Source organism: Neomonachus schauinslandi, chromosome 10 (genome assembly GCF_002201575.2).
Source record: "Neomonachus schauinslandi chromosome 10, ASM220157v2, whole genome shotgun sequence".
NCBI classification, from domain to species: domain Eukaryota; kingdom Metazoa; phylum Chordata; class Mammalia; order Carnivora; family Phocidae; genus Neomonachus; species Neomonachus schauinslandi.
In genome coordinates, this window is record NC_058412.1 from 24,385,997 (window position 1) to 24,409,393 (window position 23,397).

Below are 23,397 nucleotides of genomic sequence, written 5' to 3' on the forward strand. Positions count from 1 at the left end.
TTAAGTGTATTTACATTTATTTATATAAACCATACAACTAGGGGTTTTTGTTCTAGGGGTTTGGTACCTTTCAGAAATGGTATCACACTCTTTTTCATTAGCAATACATCTTGGAGAACTGTTCATTTTAAGAAAATACAGCTTGACCTCATTCTTTCTACCTGCTGCATAGTGTTTCATAATGTTGGCTGCACCACGGTTTAGCCCTTCCCCCATCAGTGGACATTTATGTTTCTGATATTTTGGTTACAGACAATGCTGTGGTGAAGCATCTTTGTACATGCAGTTGAGTATTTCTCTGGGGTAAATACTGTGAAGGAATTCATGATGGCAGGCATATTCAAAATTATTATAGCTTATATGTATTATTGTAACTCACTTACCAGTTTGCCCTCTAAAACTTATACTTCTTCCAGCTGTGAGAGCAAAGACACCAACAAATGATTTTTAGAATATCAAAGGCAAAACTTAGACATTTTTGCCAATCTGGTGAGAAAAAATGGTGTTTTGTTTATTTTAATTTACATTTTCCTGAGAATAGGTTGAGCGTTTTTTTTTTTTAATTTAGAGAGTACATGTGCACATGCACAAGCTGGGGGAGGGGCAGAGAGGGAGGGGAAGAGAGAAAATCTCAAGCAGACTCCCTGCTGAGCATGGAGCCCCACATGGGGTTCTATCCCACGACCCTGAGATCACAATCCCAGCTGAAACCAAGAGTCGGGCGCTCAACTGACTGAGCCACCCAGGGGCCCTGAGCATTTCTTTAGGTGTATTGACCATTTGTATTTTCTTCCTGAGGACTGCATACATATAAATGATTACTTAGAAGGTATCTAGTTTAAATTGCTGCATATATAAGAGTTTTTGGTAAATATTTCTTGGTAAATATCATTAAAATATACATATAGAAAAGTACATAAGTCACAAATGTATAGCTCACTAAATTTTTGTAAAGTGAATACATCACATATAACCAGCACCCAAATCAAGAAACAGAGTATGACTAAAATTCTTGAAGCCCCCTCGTGTCCCTTCCAGTCATTCCTCTTGCTCTACACCTCCCAGATAACCATTAATATTACTTCTAATCTTATAAATTATTTTTTCTGGGGCACCTGGGTGGCTCAGTCGTTAAGCGTCTGCCTTCAGCTCAGGTCATGATCCCAGCGTCCTGGGATCGAGCCCCGCATCAGGCTCTCTGCTCGGTGGGAAGCCTGCTTCTCCCTCTCCCACTCCCCCTGCTTGTGTTCCCTCTCTCACTGTGTTTATCTCTGTCAAATAAATAAAATCTTTAAAAAAAAAATTATTTTTTCTGTTTTTGAACTTTAGACATATAGAATCATACGGTATATACTCTTTGCTTTTTTCTAGGTATTAACTTTTAAATACATTTTAAGTAAAAGAATTGCATCAGGATTTAGAGAACTGTGTTTGAGTATTTACACAGATAATTTCTTCTCACTAAACTTTAATAAGAGAAAATCGTGCCATTTTAACTAGATGTCCTTGTACAGTGCTAAGAACTCTCAGTGGACCCTCTCCCCACCAAAGGGAGTTAGCAGACTTGTTTACTGAAATCCATTTGATTGTTGAAAGTTTTTCTTGCTTCATTTTGGGTAGATCTAACTGAGGTTTGACCCCATTCTGCTCTTGAACTGTCTGTTGTGTTAATCAGAATTGGTAAACTGTGGTTTTATTTCATCTAACTAAATGATCTTAACTAGAATGCTTGCTTACCTTGTACCTTCTTCGAGTATCTGGGAGAGTATTATTGTCTTGGGCTGCTTTAGGAAGAATGAAGCTGTAGTTTGTCTCTTTCCTGTTATTGTCTGTATCCTTTTCCCAAACAGGTAAAGGTGCCAGAGCAAACTTTATACGTTATCCTTTCAGCTTCCTCTGCCTGCCTCATGAATGCTTAGGTGATACGGAAAGGTGTTTTACATTCTGTCTCTTCAGCTTATTTTTGTTAATTTGTGTCTTTTGGTAATTTGCTTATTAAAGGAGTATACCTTTTTGTCTTCAGAGTATCTTGAACATAAATTCTTAAATTTTCTAGTGATTTCTTCACACTATAGTAGACACTATTTTTTTTTAAGTAAAATAAGGTGAATAAGTTACCAATGGTGATAGTCTTAAATTTATTTTTAATTAGTAGTCTGCTTCCTAAAAGAATTTAAAGTGATTTACAATAAAAGACAGACATGATGATACCAGTAAGAATAAAAGGATTATAAGAGGAGAAAGATAATAACAACCCAAATCTTTGCTTCGAGAATTGAATGTTAAATTTAGCCATGAGCCTCTGTCTTTTGAGACTGGAAAAGAGAACAAATACGGTTCTCATTGGGGAATTGAGCAGCAAACCATTTCATCAGGCAAGACAGATGTGTGTATGTTACTAAATTCTGAAAAATGCAGAAATGTTCATCAGAATCAGGTCATGCAAATTAACAAGCATCCAGGGATTTAAAAATTTTGTTGGATTTAAAAGAAATTAATCAGAGAGCATGAGAGGGAGGAGGGTCAGAGGGAGAAGCAGACTCCCTGCCAAGCAGGGAGCCCGATGCGGGACTCGATCCCGGGACCCCAGGATCATGACCTGAGCCAAAGGCAGTCGCTTAACCAACTGAGCCACCCAGGCGCCCGCAAAAGAAATTAATCAGCTCATACATATTTCACTTATGTTTATGAAAGAACTAAATCAGTGTGATTGTATCTGGGTGTGAAGTGTTTATTCATCTAGCTTGCAAGAGTAGTGCATAAAGAACATTATTCTAAATGTCATTGTTGGTGAACGTATAAGTAGCCACCATGCTTAAGAAATAGAATATTGTCAGTATTAGAAATCTCCCGTGCTCTCCCTGTGACAACTATTATCCTTTTGTGTTAGTCGTTATTTTTCTTTAAAATTTTGTCACCTGTGTATATATTCCTCAATATATATGTACATATGTGTGAATATATAGGTATATATGTATACGTATATATACATAACTTGAGAGCCCCCTGGTGAAAACTTGAGAAGTAAGCATAATCTATCATTAGATGAAGGCTCCTAGAGGTGCAGAATCTCTGGGTCTGACCTGAGCATCCCGGAGCATTGACCAGATCCATTTCTGGGTAAGGTTGTGGGGAAATTCATGCATAATGAGTCCTGAAAAGACCACAGTCCACGGCTCACCACAGTCATGGCATCCGGCTGGACTCGGCAGGTACTGGCTCTCTGGTAGGAATATATTTTCTGCTCCTAAGTTCTCCATGCCCTCCCCCTGTCTCTTAGGAGTAGGTCAAAGCAGAGTACTTAAAATAGATAAAATGAGTGTCATCAACTGGCCTGCAGGAATTTTATCAGAATGTGTTCAAGAAGCCAAGTGTAGATTAGAATCTGTGCCAAGGTTCATATGGGCATTCTGTCCTTGGCTCAAAAAGATAATTTGTTTAGGAGCGAGGAATTTGGTGATACAGCTTTCAAAGGGTCTTTCTTTTGAGTCACCCATCCCTAATTTGGACTGGACACCTTCTCTGTCTTGTGCATGATTATCATCCTAGGATCTTCCTTCATGATCATCTTGGAGATTCCCTTGACCTCTCACCTAGGTGGGATCTCTTCTTTCCCATATTTCATCTCCATTAGTCTTTATTTACTCCTTTGTTTTAGGAAGCCCATCTTCAAATAGTTTCTTGAAAAAAGATTATATGGGAGGTTATTTTGAGGTTCTGCATGTATGATGATGATGTTCTACTATCTTTACATTTAATTGATTGATGACCAGATGGAATAATTTTCTTGAGCATTTTGTAGGCATTGTTGTTTTTATCCTGCTTCTGGTATTGCTGTTGAGATCTATTTCTACTGACAAGTCCAAAGCCAATCTAATTTTTGATCTTTTGGGACCTGTTTATATCCTCTCTAGAAGTTTTGTTAAAATGTCCTTTTGTCTCCTCTGTCCTGAAAGTGACAGTGCTGTGCCTTGGTGAGCATCTGTTTTCATCCATTATCCTAGCTTTCAGCAGGCCCCATTAATGTGGAATTTGGAGAAATTTTTTGAATTATTTTATTGCTGATTTCTTCAGTTCCTCGCTTCTCTCTTTTTAGCACTCGTATGGTTTGCATATGGGACCTCCTGTCTTGGTCCTCTAATACTCTACTTCCCACCTCTTTATCTTCTTGACTTTTGGGGGGATTTCCTCAGCTTTATTTTCCAACTCTTGAGTGTTTAATTTTTGCTGAACATATTGCTATGTTGCCAACTTCCAATAGCTCGTTTATTCTCTGAATGTTTCCTTTCTTTGTTTTATTTAACAAAGAACATGTTTTTGTTTACTAGATGCAGTATTTGTCTTTCTGAAATGTTAGTTTTCTTCTTCTTGAATAGTTTCCCTTCTTCTTCTTGAATAGTTTCCCTCACGTATACTTTTTTCTTAGTCTTTAATGTCATGTTAAAGGCTTTTCTCAGATGGCTCATTATCTGCTCACAATAAAAAATAGGGGACTTAAAAAGCCAATTAGGAGCTTGTATGTAGGTGAAGCTTCCATGAACTCTGGGCCTCACTGTAGGGTGATTTAGGTGGACCATTTATTAAGGAGCCCTCAGTGCTTCTGTATTTGATCTTTCTTCACAGTCTGGTGAGATCCCCAGATCCACCAGATCTACTGATGCTCCAGTAGCCACTCACCACATCGAATGAATGGTTCCTCGGTTGAATTAGCCACATTTCAAGTGCACGACAGCCACATATAGCATGGCTATCATACTGGACAGCACAGCTACTGAACATTTCCATCACTGCAGGAAGTTTTATTGGAGAACGCTGGAGTAGGACTGAAATCTTGTTCCCAGCCACTGGAAAGCCCAGCAAGGAAAGACTAGGTCTCAGATTCGGGATTCTCTGTGTATGGTTACTTAATCCCACTGTATATCCCCTAGTCCAGAAGCCTAATTTTACTTTCTTCAGGGTTAACTCTTTGTTACTTTTATTGTTCATTATTTACTTTTTGGCCTTTAAATCTTTCTGGTACCGGTTCCAAACTCTCCACTGCGTTTTCTGGGAGTGCCCCTGGTTAGAGGTTCTTTATCTCACCTCTGTCAGTATGAACAGCGTTACGGAACCAAGTCCCTTATTTCTTTAGCTGGAAATACTGCTGATATTATTGCTACCTTACTTTTGAGGCTCTTGTTGGGATTATATGAGAATGTGAAGTGCCTATTTTAAGACACACTTGACATTATCAAAGTAGAGAGTAAGGTTCTTTTAAAATCTCAAATTTACAAATCCACTATGCATCTGACTTGCCCCACCACATGCTTATGAGGTAAGTAAAACAGAATAAAGGGCCACTGAGATTAGGATACTGGACAGTTTGACCAGATAATTATTATTACCTAAATTTTTTTTTTTTCACATTAACATTCTTAGTTTATTGATCCTCTCATGAAAAATCTGCACAACCAGATAAAGCCACTGTAGCATCTTTACTCCTTCTGTTGTCCAATCTCCAGCTCACTTTTTGCCAGCACCAACATTGGCTTTTGCAGTCCCCCTGACTTTCTTCATTCTGTTCTTGCGTTCCTTTCGCTGTTTTCTTGATGTCTTTTTCTTCTCATACAGGCCATGTCTTGCAAGTCTGTGTTTGGGTTCATTTTTCTTTGCATAATCCAAGGAATCATATATCATGCCAAAGCCGGTTGTCTTGCCACCACCAAAATGGGTTCTGAATCCAAACACAAATATGACATCTGGTGTGGTCTTGTACATTTTGGCTAGTTTTTCCCGAATTTCTGTCTTAGGTACTGTTGCCTTTCCGGGGTGAAGAACATCAATGACCATCTGTTTCCGCTGAAGTAGTCGGTTAGTCATGAACTTCCTGGTCCGGATAGTTACTGTGTCGTTCATGATGGCGGCCTAGCTAAATTATTTGTTTTTTTGACCCCAGCCTTGGAGTAATCAAATTTTGAGTTTCGGCAAAATTTTGGAGTATTTACATGTTAAGGACCTTTTAGTTGCTCATGAATAATTGAATCCATAGGTGTTGAATATGTAACTACCACGAGCCTTCTGTAAAGTGCCTGGCAAATATTAGGTGCTCAAAAGGTAGGCCTTTGAGAATTTTCTCCAACCTCCCCATCTGTAAGCATACAGGTTAAGTGATGTGGTCATGATCATCAGCTCTTGCGTTGTGGAGCTGGGTTGGATGCTCTTGGCTCATAGACTGCTCTGATACCAGCATCTGTCAATGCTAGGATTTTTGCCAACAAGTTCCATGTACCTGCCCATTTTAAAAAGAAGAGAAGCTCTTTGCTCTTAAGGTTTTTTAACAAAACCAATCCATTCACTCATTGCATTGATGCTTATATGCACCATTATCACTTATCCCAAAATATGAGTCATAGGCCTTAGGTTTTTTCTTGGTGACATGTCAAAGGTGGTATTTTTGGCAGGCCTGGGTGTGTGTACTTTGTCCTAGGACCTGTGCTCTTGTGATTCTTGCAGCTCCCCACTGTGTACACTATACCTCAGTAGTATCTGATGAGTTACAGTTCCCTGCTTAAGCGATGCTGTTTCAAATTTCTGTGACTCTGCATGTTCTGTTTTACTACCTGGAATTATCTTTCCCTTCCCCAACCTCACATCCTCCAAGAGTCTAGTGCATTTTTTTAATCCCTTTTAGTAGAGTTCATCCTGCCTTACTTTGATCTATCCTTAACACACGCTGCACGTCCCATTATATCCTCTATTGTAGCATGCAGCACATTGAATTGCAGTTACTTCTTAGTATACCTTTTAGACTATGGGAGCAAGGCTAGTTAACATTTCAATTGTGAGGTGTTTAAATAAGGACGTTTTATGAAGGAAAAGAGGTTTCCTTCCTGAGCAAGAAACTAAAGGCATCTGGTCTATGGATTTGTTTACCCATCTCCCCCCACCCCGTTTGGGGGTGCTTCCAGTTCTTGGCAGTTATGAATAATGCTGCTATGAATAATGGTATACAGGTTTTTGTGTTGTCGGAAATTTTCATCTGTCCTGGATATTCAGTAGTAGGATTGTTGGGTTATCCGGTAAGCATACATAATACTTTGCCTTGCCACCAGCAGTATGTGTGAGTTCTTACTCTTCTGCATCCTCATCAGTACGTGGTATCGCCAGGTTTTTTGTTTTGTCTTTTTCAATTTTAGCGATTCTAAATAAGTGTGTAGCTGTCATAATCGTTAACCATTTTGTCTGTGAAACCCGTGAGTCTTGGAAGTAGGCAGAATGGAGCTGGATTAAATACAGAGCCAAGGAAGAGTTCCTGAGGAGGCGGTAGAACGGCTCAGATTTGCGAGAGCTTGGTATGTCTGTCATACTCACGGTCGTGTCCCCAAGTAACTAGCACAGGGCCTTGCGCACACAGGAATCTCTTTGTATGTTTATTGAGTCATTGAACAAATGATCAAGAGGTTAAGGAAAAGGCAGGAGCTTGATGGAAAAGTAATTTTAGATTAGACTTGGCCTGAGTAACCCCAGTATGTTCATGGGACACATCCTTTTATATCTGAGTCTTTGTTTACAAACATGTGGTTAGAAGCTGATTCGGGTCTCTGATTCCCAGCCCCTCAGTGGGAGGGAGGTGGAGTAATATCCTGGAAGGAAGTAGAAGGCAGAAAAAACTTGGTGCTACCAGCTGGTTATGGGGACTTAGGAAAGTAAGTCATCGTAACTCTTCTGGTTCTTCGCTTGATCGATGTAAAATGAAAAGATTTTATTAGATGATATCAATATCTAAAAGAAAAAATATAAAGGAGCTTAATCACATCAAATGAGAAATAGTTTAATAAGCGAGGAAAAAGCATGTCTGAGGCTTTGATGGATGTGTGCAGATAGAGTGTGAAGCCCAGCTCTTCAGGGAGTTTAGGGGTAGGTGTCTAGACAGCTAGCGAATGGCTCGAGGGCAGAAACAAACAGAGCAACAGAGGGTCCTTAGAGGGTTTCAGGCAGAGGAGCAGTGCCGCAGATTGTCTTTTTCTTTTTCCTCTTTTAAAAAAGCTTTCTTGTAAAGACTGGAAATAAGCTGCCTAAGTGTCTTCTTTCAGTGCAAAGAGGAGAGCTTGGGCCTCAGAAAGTGAGGCTGAGGGTGCGGAGGAACACATACCGTCCTGGGCCGGCCAAGTGTTCCGCTTCTGCTCTTCAGTGGTCTTTCTCTCAGCCCTCACTTCGAAGTTCAGATTGTGAGTTTAGCAAAAAACCAGTCCCCATATATTCATTCTCTGTACTTGATAGGATTTTGTATACATACTCTCAAGTACTGGTAGAGATTTAAAAACCTGCTCCACACCCAGATAAACTGGAATCTGTGTAAGAGATTTGACCGGTTTTATTGTTTGTCTGACATTTATTAAAGCACTTTGACATTTGAAATTTTGTTTTCTGTTCTGAATATTTAAAAAGAATCACAGCTCTTGATGGCTGGAATACCTTTTGTAATTTAAAAATTTTAAGGCCATTATTGTTTTCATAATTTTAATGATTCTAACAGTTTTATCCTGAGGCAACCCATATTTTTGCTCTTGTTTAGGTTATAAAATCAAATGTTTGATTATTCATTTTAAACTGTGTTTCCAACAGTTTATTTAAAAATGTCAATATTAAGCATTTCTGGTTATGAGGACCCTGAAAGTAATCTTTTGGCAAATAGTTTAGGAAAGTGAGGAATCTGACTTCTACTTAATCTTTCAGCTCATAAAGAAAAAGCCAGTTTAAGATGAGTTGCCCAAAGATACTACTTTCAGGTTTTAATGTGAAGAATTAACATATCTAGGTTTTTAAAAAAAATTTAGTGCACTCTAAAATTGCCAACACTTTCAGGCAGTCACTCTTAGGAAGCTGTTCTGTAATTCTTGGTCCATTAAGTCTACTCTTTGTAGTGGGATACAAAAAAACCTCTGGAATATTTTAAGGTTTTGTGTTGGGTAACTTCTACAGGTTTATGTTAATACTAATAACCAGTTAAAAAAACAAAGCCTTCTTAAACGAGACAGCTTTTTTTTTTTTTTTTTTAGTTTAGACTTTTACTCTGAGAATATTGATTTCTAATGTACTGGAAGTTTGTTAGACCTGTAGGACATCTATGAGGGTTACCTTTATGGTATTCAAGCTCTTATATTCTTTATCTGAGGCTTTTCTGTAGCCCTGTAATGAAAGATTATTTTATGCATTTTCAATTTGGGCAGATATATGTATAGTAACAAAATATATATATATATATATTTTATATCTTTCAGAATCATGGTGTCATGGAAAGGGATTTACTTTATACTCACTCTGTTTTGCGGAAGCTTTTTCGGAAGCATTTTTATGCTCGGCCCCTTTTTACCTTTGATGTTTGTAAGCCCATCTTGGTATCGCTGGATCAACAACCGCCTTGTGGCAACCTGGCTCACACTGCCTGTGGTAAGTTACATGCCTGATAAGGAGACTGGACCAAAGTGGCCCAGCTGACCAATTTTTATTTTGTTAGAGTCAGATTTAGTCAAATGTTAGAAGAAACCTATAAATCCTTTCTGGAGGAAATACAGGAACTAGAGAATTAAATTCATGTCCTTGAAGTAAAATATCTTAAGAGCCATATTCCAAAATTACAAGTTTCTTTTATATTCCTCATGAAGTTTATTTTCCTTCATCGAGGTATACTTTGAAGAATTTTTACATCATTAATTTTGTTTCCATTTATTTTACAAGATAATGGCAAAAATTAAGATTGAGATAAACTGTTTTTTTGAACTCTTGATATTGATGTGATTGATTTAATTCTTCCCAGTAACCACAGAATTTAGGAATAAAGTGGTTTCCCATCTGTGAGCTAGAGTGACAGCATCTGTAAGGTAAAAGTATGTACAGAATGTGTAGTAGATTCTTGGAACAGACAGGTATTCTCTGCAAGGTCAGTGCATACAGCTCTGAGCACATCTCCCTGATTCTGAGCTGGCAACTGGCAACGTCCTGTAGGATTCCAGTCCAGCCCCGTCCCTCGTCTGGACTAAAGCTGCTTTAGCCCTTCCATGTTGCTGCTAGTCAGTAATGCCTTCTCCAAAAATGGAGTGACACCCATGCACTGCCTTTACCTTGAATAGCTTATATTTCCTGAGACTGTTCTGTTCTTTCTTTTTCCTGAGCAACAGCTAGAACTTAATGTTACTGGGTTTATGGAGCAGTCATGGTGGGGGTGATGAGGATATACCTGACCAGGAAAACAAGGAGGGAGTCCTTGTCCTTCAGTTGCTGAAGGATCTTTTTCCACCTGTGTCTTTTGAACTGCCTTGCGCTTTTCCCCTCAGGCAGCCCGCCCTTGTTATATCTGCAGAGAAGAAAGTACGCTAATGCTGTGGGGAGCTATTACAGTGTACCCTCTTCATATTTTAAAAAGGATTCCTCTGGTGACTAATTTTAAGAATTGCATTTGTCCTTTGTCAAAGGTTAATTTTTTAAAAAAATTATTCAGATAACTGTTTTATGAAATGTGATCATGTTAAACTAAAAGTAGTCCCGTCTCTCTGTCTGTCCCTCCCTTCTCTCCTCTTCCCCCTTTCTTTTCTGTTTTTGCACTTAAATCTGTAAGTACAAAGAAAGGGACTATAGCATAACTGGTAGATGATAAATAACTATAACTGGTATGGTTGCATATTTAATCCAGATTACAGAGAAGAATTATAAGATTTTGTTAAAGGGTAATGATGGTCATAGCTGTTAAGCACTTACGTGGCAGATACTGTGCTAATAAGTACTTTAGGATGCCTTCCTTCCAGGCACTACCATTATCCCCAATTTACAGAAGAAGTAGAAGCTTTGAGAAATTAAATAATTTGCTGGAGGTCACATGCATAAGCAAATTATTTAAGTAGAGCTGAGATTAAACTCACTTTGCTGCCATTAGAGCCTTAGGTGATAGGAAAACCTTGAAGGATTGGTCAGGGTCACATGGCACTTTAACTTCCAGTGGTAAGAAGTTCACTGGGACCTTATGATTGTTTCAAAAGAAGAAGGTTTGGAGTTCTTTCAAGCCAGGGAATGCCTCAAGGGAAAAAAATTTGAGAAACTGATAACTACTAATAAAATCAGTCTCAGTGGCATGATGATTTCTCACAAGTCACCAGGTTCACTGACCCTCTCTTCTGCTACCTCTATTTAAAATACCGTACTTTCAAGTTCTAGAATTTATATTGGGTTCTTTGTTGGTTTCATTATGTTCTGAGCTTCCTCATCTGTTTTTTTTCCTATAGGAAGTACACTGTATTGAATATTTGTAATATTCTTACATTATCAGTATGGATCCTCCTTATACATTTATGCAAAAATTCTTTTTCCTTTCATAATAGAAGGAAGGATTTTTTGGTAAGTTAACTGTTGTTTATGGCAAAAGTAAGCAGCAGGGTCCTGGAACATTCATCCAGCAACTATTTAGTAAGTGTCCACCGTGTGCCAAGCATATTGCTAGAAGGTAATGACGAGCAGGACAGATAGGACTTCTGGCCTCGGGGAGGTAATAGTGTTCTGCCTAAGCTATCTTGCCTACTTGTAGATATGCACCAGCTTGACTAGTTTCTGTCTTTCATTCGCCTGGGAGAAGAGGACAGAAGGTGACTTCTCAGACCATGAAGTTTTTAGAGGTAGATTTTTAAATTAGCTTTAAGGATATGAAGTCCATTGTTTCATTGCAGTCTTCAAACAGACCATTTAATATGGAATATTTGTTTTGTGGTGTTATTTACAAAATGAGTATTTTTCCATAAAATATCATACTTATATTAAGTAAAATAAGCACATAATGCCCAATTCACATAAGGTTAACTGTCAAAAGTAGATATTTCTAAAAAGTCCTCTACAAGCTATCTAAATGTTAACTAATTCTATTTATAGTCATTATAAAACCAGAGACATTTCATTTAGAAAACTTTTAACTTTTTTAAGATTTTGATTTTATCATCTGTAAAATAAGGAAATTGGACTGAGCCATTTCAGATTCAGCATTGTGTATCTGATTCTAAGGCAGACATTTGGAGGTAAATGATTATTTGGTAGTAATCATACATTGTTTTACATTTCATTTAATGTCTTAAATTTTCCAGTGCATAATCTTTTGAATATGAATCACATTTTTGGCTACTTCTCTCTACCAAAACCTGAAGGGTTTTGAAAATTTTCTTCTAGTTACTACATTGGTAGGAATCATTGCAATTGCAAAGCTTTAGTGTCCACGATCAATCTGTTTTCCTTGGAGAGCCAATATAAGTAGAGTGCTTATTGGTACAGACATTTGGTTTCACTATTGGCCTTACCACTTTCTAGTCGTTTGAACTTGGCGGAGCTACTTAGCCTCCCTAAACTTCTCTTTTCATTTGAAAAACGGGGGTTCTAATCTACCTACTTACCTCAGACAGTTAGTTATTCTGACGACTAAATGAGGTAGTGAATATAGCCTTTTTAGAAGTAGCTCTGCTCCCTGATGTCATTTAGGGACTCAGATTCCTTCCACCCAGCCTGGCATAATACTCTTTTATATGGTCAGGACTGGGCACTACCACTTTTTTGCCCCACTCTGCAGGAAGTGGGTCTGGGAGGAAGTCCAGAGCAAGTGCTTTCCTTTAAATCAGTGAATTACAAATAGCACCTATCTCTCTTGCTCACCGTGTTGGAGGGAACAGCGAACGGCTGTAATAACATCTGGGAAATATGGTCTTTCCTCTGGGCAGCTAGGTACATAACTAAAATCTTTTACTCTGGAGGAAATACTGGACTTCACTCGACAAATTCTGCCATAGCTGCTTCTGCTATGTTACTATCACACAGCATTACACCATACACTATGGTACAAGTCTTTATACAACTCCAATTACATGCACTAGGGTGGATGAGGGAAGAGTGGAAAGATAAGAATGCTGTTTTTTTGTTTGTTTTTTTAAATTTAGGGTTGCCCCCACCTCCACTGAAAGTGAGAGGAAATGGGAAATGTGAGGGGTGCTGTACTATAATTCTTGTGTTTCAAATAGCATGTAGACCAGTCACTTCATCTGATGGTCAGCTGGAGAAAGCTGTTGCAACAGTCTTCAGAAAAAACTGGCTGAGCTGGATTTATTTAGTGTACTGGTCTCCCTGAGGTACCTTTCTGAGAGATTTTCAAGGGTTAAGTTTCAGCTATTCCTGACTTTTGCTTTATTACCTGAGTTCAGAACATAATACACACGCAAAATTCAACCACCACTGTAGTATTAAATTAGTGTGTATTTGAAAAAACTTCTATTACCTGTTTAACTCACTGCCTTGATTCTGAGTAAGGGCATATCAAGCAGAGTCTTTCAGCTAAGAAATTTATAGAAGTTGAATGCCTTATAACTAGGTTGCAAAAAATTGTCAGGGTGTCTTTTATGACCTTTTATTTCACACTTTTACAGGGTGCTAAAGGAGTTTTAATTAGAAGCAAATAATTTTTTTTACTCAGTGAGAATTTAGTCTTTTCTCTGCTATACACGTACTTTATTTTAAGCAATCCCAAACAGTTAAAAAGATGTTCACTAATAATAGATTAGGTAAATGCACTTAAATTATTGCTTCACAGAAATAATCATAACGATCTCTTTTGTAAGCATCTCTGGTGCATTAAAATTATTTCATTGGCAAGATTTTTCTTCTCTCACCATTTTTAAGGAGCACATTTTTTTGTGTTAAATGCAGTACCACAGTAAAATCTTCTAGAATCTTAGAGTTAGAGGTCACCTAGTCTAACCTATCTGTGTAAGAATTCCTTCCAGAACAGTCTGCAGAGTGACCAGTCTCTCTTGGTACATACCTACAGTGGGGAGTGTAGGTCTTTATTCATTTCATTTTAGGACAGTTCTGTTCAGCATAATCAGTATTGTCAAGGTCAGACTTTGCATGTGCCCAGTGCACTTTTTGCGTCTCACAATTCGGAGTCTTTCCAACAGTCCAATTGTTATTTAATAACCTGGGATTATGAAAATTATTTGGAGTTCTGTCCTTTCACCCTAAGTCATGACTCAGGAATTGAGAGATCATTTGCTAACTCCCCACCTAGGACACAAAATTCAGCGCCTTAAATAGCTAAGAATTTGAGGAGCTGGGCCTAAAGTGGAGTCTGAAAAGCCCAAGCAGATTGGGAGATGGGGAGCGCCAGAGAGTTGATTTTACCTCAGACTAAATAGTCATTGGAATGATAAATGAGAGCTTGGGGCAGGATGGCAAAACGGATTCTCTGTGATCATGAGGGGGAACCTCTCATCTTTGTGTTTTCAGACACGGTGGGACACTTGGAGGTAGTGATTAGTGGTCTATATAAGATCCTCAGAAATTGCTTCTGTAAAGCATTATTAAATTTTATAAGATTAGTTTTTCTTCTATACTAGTTTATGTTCTAGACTAGAAAAAAAGACACTATTCTCACATTTTTTCTATAACAGCTTTTAATGTTATATGATTAATCAGTTTTAATCTGATTATTTGAATTTTGCAGTTTAGAGACGTTACAACCTTATCTCTGTGTAGTAAATATTTGTAGTTCTGCCTTTGCAGGAGCTATAAATAACATTGACTAGATAGGTCTTGTCTGGTATTACAAATGATTAATGTGAGTTTGAGATTTAGGCTGTCCAAAAGGTTATATATAACTTTCAGGCATATTCTGATGAAGTGCTGGATGGCAAGGGAGAGAATGCCATACGATATGCTCCTGGACAAACAGTCTGGATTTATTTTGACATTTGGGACCCACAGGATACACGTATTAGAAATTGCACTTAAAAGGTGAAGGTTTGGGATTTATAGGCTTTAAGATTTTTAACTCTTTTCTGTGGTACAACACACAATTAGCAGTCAAATTCATCTTCCTACTAGTTAAGGGAAGGGCATCGTGCATTTTAGTTCTTTGTAAAAACTGTATCATTTGGAAAGCAGAGTGGGCGGATCCAAATTAATAAGCCATAGATGGTGACTTCACACTTGGCTTTTGGGAAGTGATTCATTTATACTTAAAGCCTAGAGGACTCTGCCATGATCCTCTCCATCAGGAAGTCTTTCTACATAGAGACTTGGCTTCCCAAGACTTTGGAGTGGGGGTTATAATTGAGTGGTTATGGACCCTTTTGAAAATCTGATGAAAACTGCAGGCATTGAGCAAAGTACCTGTGTATACATTTTCAAGAGGTGTTCGTATTTAGTTAGGTTAAAGTGAATCTCAGCTCTGGGATCTGTGGGATATCTGTTTTACTCTGTTAACACTCTGATTCCATAATTCTTTGGACACAAAACATTCCCTTAGCTAATATTCCTTTTAATCTTTTTTTTTTTTCTTGGTCCACTCATCTGTGTCATATATATCCAAAGTTAGTAAAACATAAATGCACACTTTAAAATGATCTATTAAAGTGTAACTATCAAACAGGTCAAGAACTAGAGTATCAGAAGGTAGGTGGTTTGGCTGAGAAGTTACAACCATCTCGTAAGATAGTCATTTCCTTGCTGTTCTTTATAATTTTACATATGACACTTCTTGTTTTGCTTCTCTCAGCATTATGCTTGTTGCGTGCCATCCGTGTTGTTGTAGATGCCTGTAGTTCATTTACTTTCATTGTTGCTTCATATTCCATTATACGGCTACACACTTTTATAAAGGTTTTCATGATGTCTTTTCTCTGCCTTGGACCAGTTTTCTCTCTGTTAATAGTGAAGTCATATTTTAACTAGTAAATTTTTTACCTAAAAATTATTTGCAATTTAAATAAGGGACTGAAATCAATAATTAAGTTTTCTTATCTTCTGTTTTTTTTTTCCTCCACAAAACCAGTCTGTAATATATTATATGCCTGGTTATCAGAAAAGTTAAACAAATTCAGCAAATACTTGAGCATCTTCTACGTAGAAGATGCCAGGCTGCAGAACTTTATAAACATATAGTTATTTTATTCTTTATATATTGTTATGCAGATATGTATATGTGTTTAAAAAGATCATAATACAGAAAGGTATAAAATGAAAATTTTGACTTTCTGTTCCCTCAGCCCTATACCCGGTGTTAATTATCCTTTCTAGAAAGTAATAATCTTATATATCTATAACCTTAAAAAGAATCTTCTTTTAACTTAATATATCCTGAAGATTTCAGTGAAAGTTAGCATTTAATTAGGAAACTGTCAGAAACCTAAATTAATAAAACTAAAAATAGAAACAGGGCCTTTGTATTCTCATTCTTCCAGATTTATTATCGAAGCAATAATCTTGAGAAACACTATGGCTTTGACTTATTAGAAGTCTGATTTATTTACAGGATATGATAAAATTTACCTATGGGAAACCATATTTTCAATTGTTACATGTCTGTATTATTTATTCCTTAGGCATTGCTGGAGACCATGTTTGGTATAAAAGTGATTATAACAGGTGATGCGTTTGTTCCTGGGGAGAGAAGTGTCATTATCATGAATCATCGGACAAGAATGGACTGGCTGTTCCTGTGGAACTGTCTGATGAGATATAGCTACCTCAGATTGGAGAAAATTTGCCTCAAAGCTAGTCTCAAAAGTGTTCCTGGATTTGGTAGGTTATTCACAAATTATTTTAAGTTGTTCATTCATTTAATATGTTACTCCCAGACACCCACCCTAAAACTACACAATAACTTGTTAAACTCCACTTAAGTATTAAAGTCATTCCCATTTTTTTCTCACTAGCCTAAAAACATGGATCCAAGAGATTAAATATTTCAAAAAAGATTAAAATAATGTTGAGAAAATAAGCTCTTCTCAAGATAAGGGTCCCAGAGAGACCAACACTTTGAAGAATATGAATTAATAGTTCAGTAACTTTTTATTGTATGTTATGCTTGTGGTAATTTAGGCCAAAAAAAATGAACTGATTCATTCACATTCATCTAACAAATATTAATTGGATACTACTAGTTGCTGGCATTTTCTGAACTTTCCTAATCCATATCTTTTTTTTTTTTTTTTTTTTTAGAATTCCTAGCAGTGCAACATGCTGTATGGTAGACAAGTAGGGATATTTCAGCATTGCATGTTACAATTTAATCTTCCTCCACTTAATGTGAAATGGGGTGGGGAGCAGACTACATATGTATTAAACCAGCTATTCACATATGGGTATATGAAAACTCCCTGACAGCTTTATCTATTACATCTCTACTTCTGTGGTTTCCAGTGTAACATTGATTATTTGAATTCTTTGCTTTCTAAACTATGCCCTTATCAGTGTACTGAAATGGTTGAGGATTTGTGAGGGCAAAAAGGTAGGTGTTTTCCTCAGGATGGACTAGTTAGGAGGTTTATACTCTTGGGACACTCTTTAGGGTTAACATCCCCATAAAACTAGCATGAAACTGCAAGGCATTTTATGACCTAGCCTCAGAATTCATATAGTGTCACATCTGCACCAGTAATATACTGGCGAAGGCAGTTACTATCTTCAAAGATTCTAGGGGAGGGCAGAGAGAAATGTCGAAGACCTTACCAGTATTTCCAAAACTGCCACTTACCTTAAAAGGACTGATGAAGAAAGAAAAGAGAAGACCCATGTTGCCAGTAGCAGAATAACGTCTTGTTTGTTCTTGATTCTACATAAAATATAGTAACAGAATATTAAAACCTTATGCAGATGAGTTTGAAATTTTATATGAAATCAGGAAGTTACATACAGAAAAATACAACTGACAATTTTGTCAACAGTGACAAAAAATTTAAGCAGTCTTGTATCTAATAAAGAGATTAAATCCATAATTAAAAGTCTTCTTAACAAAGGTTTTTTGGACCTTTGTCCAAACGACAGCAGCCTGATTTTTCTCAGACTTAAAAAAAGTGATCAAATAAATCACTCATCTCTTCAGGATGACTAGGAAACAATACCATAACCTTCTAATTGCCTTAACTAGAGAAATAAATTCTAAGGCCTTAAGAGTAGAGGGGCATGAACAACTAAGAAATAGCACAAGCAAAAGCATCCTCAAAAAGAAAAAGCCTAATACTAAGTTCCAGAATACTGAACACAGGTCAGGACATACTGGTTCACAGCACATGCTATAGGGAATTGATTATAGAAAGACAGTGTGACCTGAAGACGCAGCCTCAGAGAAGCATTGCTTTTGAAGGAGAATCAGATACAAAGAGAAGAGTTAGCTCCCCATAGAGGTGTGGCAGTGAGGAAAACAAGGAAATTAAAGATCCTGCAGGAAGAAAAAGAGGGGCAAAAAATAATAGCCTTTCCTCACTCCTCCCCCAATAAACCTACAAAAACTGCCATAAAATAATTGTATATCTATAAAAGAAATCTCTTAAGTGAAGGGCAGAACTGAAAAATCCAAAACCTACACTGTAACACGACACTCTTCAACTGAATGAAATGTCATCAAATAAACATTTGGGAGTATGGGGGCAAAAAACCGCTTTGAGAAATACAAAGAACAATAATGGTCAAGAAGACAAGAAAAAAATATAAGGAGAATGGATTGAATTTTAAAAAAAAAAGGACAAGAAGGCAAAATCCTACCAGAAATGTATAGGAAAATAGAATTAAAATGAGGAAAAAAAATATCCGAAAGTAGTTGAAATGGAAGGTAGTCAAAGGAGGTCTGACATATATATAATTAGAGCCCCTAAAGAAGACAATTGGACATATGACCCAAGAAAACATTTTGGGCATAAATGAGGACATGAGAGGCACTTCCAGGATGACAGCATGAGTAGCTCCACAGACCAGCTGCCCAGTGAAATAGTGAAAATTCTAAAACAAGTCATTGGAAATTCAAGAAAGTTTACCAAGATTTGTTAAGAACAATGAGAATCTGTGGCATTTGAAACAACACATTTTCTTTTCCTTCCACCCCCCAGTTTAGTCAGACAGAAACTTCACTTCAGACTGGCACAGCCAAAAAAAACAGGCCTCCCTCCCTCCTTCTCTGGCTCCTCATTGGATGGCTTTCTTCCACAAGTCCTGACTATCTTCACTGGAATAGCTTCATATTGATTATACAATGACTGGGCTCTGTGGTTTTCAAGAAAGCAAATTAAGCTAGAAGTCTGTGGTAAAATAAAAATTTTACATCTGTATATGAAGGAACAATGAATTTGAAGTACAAGAAAAGTGGTTGCATTATCACTTAATGCCAAAGTTTTATTTCCGTTTAATATAGTACATAAACATATTTAAAGCCTGCATTCTCCAGTTAGGTATTACTTTGACTCGAACCTAAATACAGAATATTTATCTCCTATTGTGAAATTAACTTTAGAGCAGACATGTTTAGGCAGGATCTAGGAACCATTAAATTTTCTCTTTTAATGTCGTATATACTATTTAACAGGCTTGGCGGGTCCACATTTAATTTATTTAAGAGCTTATATTAAAAAACTATATAAACAAAAAACGAACATGATGAGCATGTGTGGGTCATACTACAGCAAAGGGGGGAGGAGTAAATATGTAGAGCTTTAGAATGTGTTCTAACTTAAGTTGCTACTAACTTAAAATAAGGCTACTTATATTTGTAACAATCTATGTAAGTCTCATGGGTAACTACAAAGCAAAACCTTGTAGTTAGATACACAAAAGAGAGAAAGGAATTCGAGCATACCAGTGCAGAAAATCATCAAATCACAAAGGAAGAGAACCAGAGAAGAAGAGAGGAACAAAGGAACTATAAAATAGCCAGAAAACAATGAACACTATGGCAATAAGTGCATGCCTATTAATATTTACATTAAATGTGAATGGGCTGAATTCTCAATGAAAAGACAGAGTGACTGACAAGACCCATCTATATGCTGCTATAATACCTCACCTCAGATGTAAGAGTACACACGGACTGAAAGTGAAGGGATGGAAAAGATGCACATGGAAACCTACAGAAAGCTAGATAAAGACTAATTAAGAGACAAGGTCATTATATAATGATAAAGGGGTCAATCCAATAAGAAGATAGCAGTACAGTAATAATACGGGACTTTAAAACCCACTTTTATCAATGGATAGATCATCCAGACAGAAAAATCAATAAGGAAACATGGGCATTAAAATGACATAGACCAGACAGACTTTACAGACCTATACGGAACATTTCATCCAAATTCAACAGAATACACATTCTTTTCAAGTAACACATGGAAACATTCTGTAGGATATGTCAATCGTTAGGCCACAAAACAAGGTTTTGTTTTGTTTTGGTTTTTAGTTTTTATTTAAATTCCAGTTAGTCGGGGTGGGAGAAAAGATGGCAGAGGAGTAGGGGACCCTATTCCATCTGGTCTCTGGAATTGAGCTGGATATCTACCAGACCACTCTGAGCACCCATGAAATCAGCCTGAAATGTAAGAAAATAGATCTGGATCTTTAACAAACAGAGTATCTCAGGTGGTTGGTTTCGAGGTATGAAGTGGGGAGCCGTGATTCCATGGGCAGATATCAGAGGATAAACAGCAGCGGGAGGGAGCCTGGCTTTGGGGATCCTACATCTCTGGTGAGCGACAGCTTTGCATGCTGGGGACAGGGCACAGACTCCCAGACCGGTAGCGGCGGGGAAAGGACTTTAGGGCAACCCCCAGGACGGAAACCCGGAGCGGTAGGGTCGTGCGTGCGAACTGGAAGCAGCTGGCAGTTTTAGAAGCACAAAGGGCAGAGATGTGCCCAGACCTGAAGGCAGGACTGGGGGCGCTGCGGAGGGGCACACTACCCAGGACGCTGCAGTTTATAGCAGCATGGACAGAAATGGAGATAGTGTGGCCTGGAGAGCTCACTGAAGAACAGACTGCAATCTCTCTGCTCTGAGGCAGAGGGTTGGAAACAGTCTCTTCTGCTCTGACTCTCGAAAGAGACGCGGAAAGCCGCCAGAGAACAAAAGCCCCAAAAACTGATTCCCACTGAGCCCATCCCCCTCCACAGGGGGCAGGGCAACTCTGCCCAAACAGGGTTGCCTGAGCAACAGTGCCGCAGGCCCCTCCCACAGAAGACAGGCTGGGAGAACAAGAGGCCAGCAACCCTAAGGTCCCTAGAAAACAGGTACATCTTGCTTGGGTTCTGGTCAATAATTTGGACTCTATACATGCCCTCAACCACCCATCAACAGAATGACTAGGAGGAGGAACCCCCAAAACAGAGAAGACTCAGAGATTATGACTTATGCAGCAGATTTACAAATGGATGCAGATATAACCAAGATGTCGGAGATGGAATTCAGGCTAGCAATTGTAAAGACAATAGCTAGAATGGAGAAATCAATTAATGGCAACACAGAGTCTCTAAGGGCAGAAATGAAAGCTGAATTGGCAGAACTTAAAAATGCTATCAATGAGATCCAATCCAATCTAGATAATCTAACAGCTAGGGTAAGTGAGGCAGAGGAACGAATAAGTGACTTGGAAGACAATTTAATAGATAAAAAGGGAAAAGAGGAGGCCAGGGAAAAACAACTCAGAATCCATGAAAATAGAATCAGAGAAATAAGTGACACCATGAAGCATTCCAATGTCAGAATTATTGGAATCCCGGAGGGAGTGGAGAGAGAGGACTAGAGGATATATTTGAGCAAATTATAGCTGAGAACTTCCCTAATCTGGGGAATAAAACAAACATTTTGTGTCCTAGAGGCAGAGAGGACCCCTCCCAAGATCAAGGAAAACAGGCCAACACCCCAGCATGTAATAGTAAAACTCACAAATCTTAGAACCAAGGAAGCCATCTTAAGGGCCGTTAGGGGGAAGAGATTCCTTACATACAGAGGGAGGAACATCAGTAATCTCAGACCTATCCACAGAGACCTGGTAAGCCAGAAAGGCCCGGCAAGACATATTCAGGGTATAAACGAGAAGAACATGCAACCAAGAATACTTTATCTGGCAAGGCTGTCATTTAGAATGGATGGAGAGATGCAGGGCTTCCAAGACCAGCAGAAACTGAAAGAATGTGTGACCACTAAGCCGGCCCTGCAAGAAATATTAAGGGGGGGTCCTATAAAAGGAGAAAGACCCCAAGAGTGATTTACAACAGAAATTTACAGAGACAATCTATATAAACAATGTCTTCACAGGCAACATGATGACAATTAATTCATATATTTCAATAATCACTCTCAACGTGAATGGCCTAAATGCTCCCATAAAATGGCACAGGGTTGCAGATTGGATAAAAAGACTGGACCCATCCATATGCTGTCTACAAGAGACTCATTTTGAACCTAAAGATACATCCAGACTGAAAGTGAAGGGATGGAGATCCATCTTCCATGCCAGCGGACCTCAAAAGAAAGCTGGGGTAGCATTCTTACAGCAGACAAATTAGATTTTAAAGTCTGTAGTTAGAGACACAGAAGGACACTGTATCATTCTTAAAGGGTATATCTATGCCCCCAACATGGGAGCAGCCATCTACATAAGCCAACTGTTAACCAAAACAAAGGGTCATATTGATAACAATATGTTAATTGTAGGAGACCTCAATACTCCACTCTCAGCAATGGACTGATCATCTAAGCAGAAAATCAACAAAGAAACAAGAGCTTTGAATGACACACTGGACCAGATGGACCTCATAGATATATACAGAACATTCCACCCTAAAACAACAGAATACTCATTCTTCTCGAGTGCACATGGAACTTTCTCCAGAATAGACCACATACTGGGTCACAAATCAGGTCTCAACTGATACCAAAAGATTGAGATTATTCCCTGCATATTCTCAGACCACGATGCTTTAAAACCAGACCTCAATCACAAGAAAAAATTTGGCAGAAATTCAAACACTTGGAAGCTAAAGACCACTCTGCTCACGAATGTTTGGGTCAACCAGGAAATCAAAGAAGAACTTAAACAATTCATGGAAATCAATGAGAACGAAAACACATTGGTCCAAAACTATGGGATACTGCAAAGGCGGTCCTAAGGGGGAAATACATAGCCATCCAAGCCTCACTCAAAAAAATAGAAAAATCCCGAATTCACCAACTAACTCTACACCTTAAAGAACTAGAGGAAAAGCAACAAATGATGCCTAAGCCATGCATTAAAAGAGAAATAAGATTAGCGCAGAGATCAATGAATTAGAAACCAGAAACACAGATCAGATCAACGAAACTAGAAGTTGGTTCTTTGAAAGAATTAATAAGATTGATAAACCACTGGCCAGACTTATCCAAAAGAAGAAAGAACCCAAATTAATAAAATTATGAATGAAAGGGGAGAGATCACAATAACACCAAGGAAATAGAAACAATTATTAGAAATTATTATCAACAACTCTATGCCAATAAACTGAGCAATCTAGATGAAATGGAGGCCTTCCTGGAAACCTATAAGCTGCCAAGACTGAAACAGGAAGAAATTGACAACCTGAATAGGCCAATAACCTGTAACG

General features: G+C 38.1%; 2 protein-coding genes across 2 annotated transcripts in view; one reads left to right on the forward strand and one right to left on the reverse strand.

Moving 5' to 3' along the window:
• The window catches only part of LCLAT1 (lysocardiolipin acyltransferase 1), a 194,307-nt gene that overhangs the window by 63,969 nt on the left and 106,941 nt on the right, over nt 1-23,397 (forward strand). The window contains exons 2-3 of the mRNA XM_021697361.1: nt 9,261-9,429; nt 16,380-16,578. Of these exons, the coding sequence (XP_021553036.1) occupies nt 9,265-9,429; nt 16,380-16,578 (364 nt within the window). The 5' untranslated portion in view covers nt 9,261-9,264. The remainder of the gene's footprint in view (nt 1-9,260; nt 9,430-16,379; nt 16,579-23,397) is intronic.
• Nucleotides 5,406-5,904, reverse strand: LOC110587191 (40S ribosomal protein S24-like). Its single transcript, XM_044918514.1, has one exon. The coding sequence runs from the start codon at nt 5,893-5,895 to the stop codon at nt 5,503-5,505; it is 393 nt and encodes a 130-aa protein (XP_044774449.1). The 5' UTR covers nt 5,896-5,904; the 3' UTR covers nt 5,406-5,502.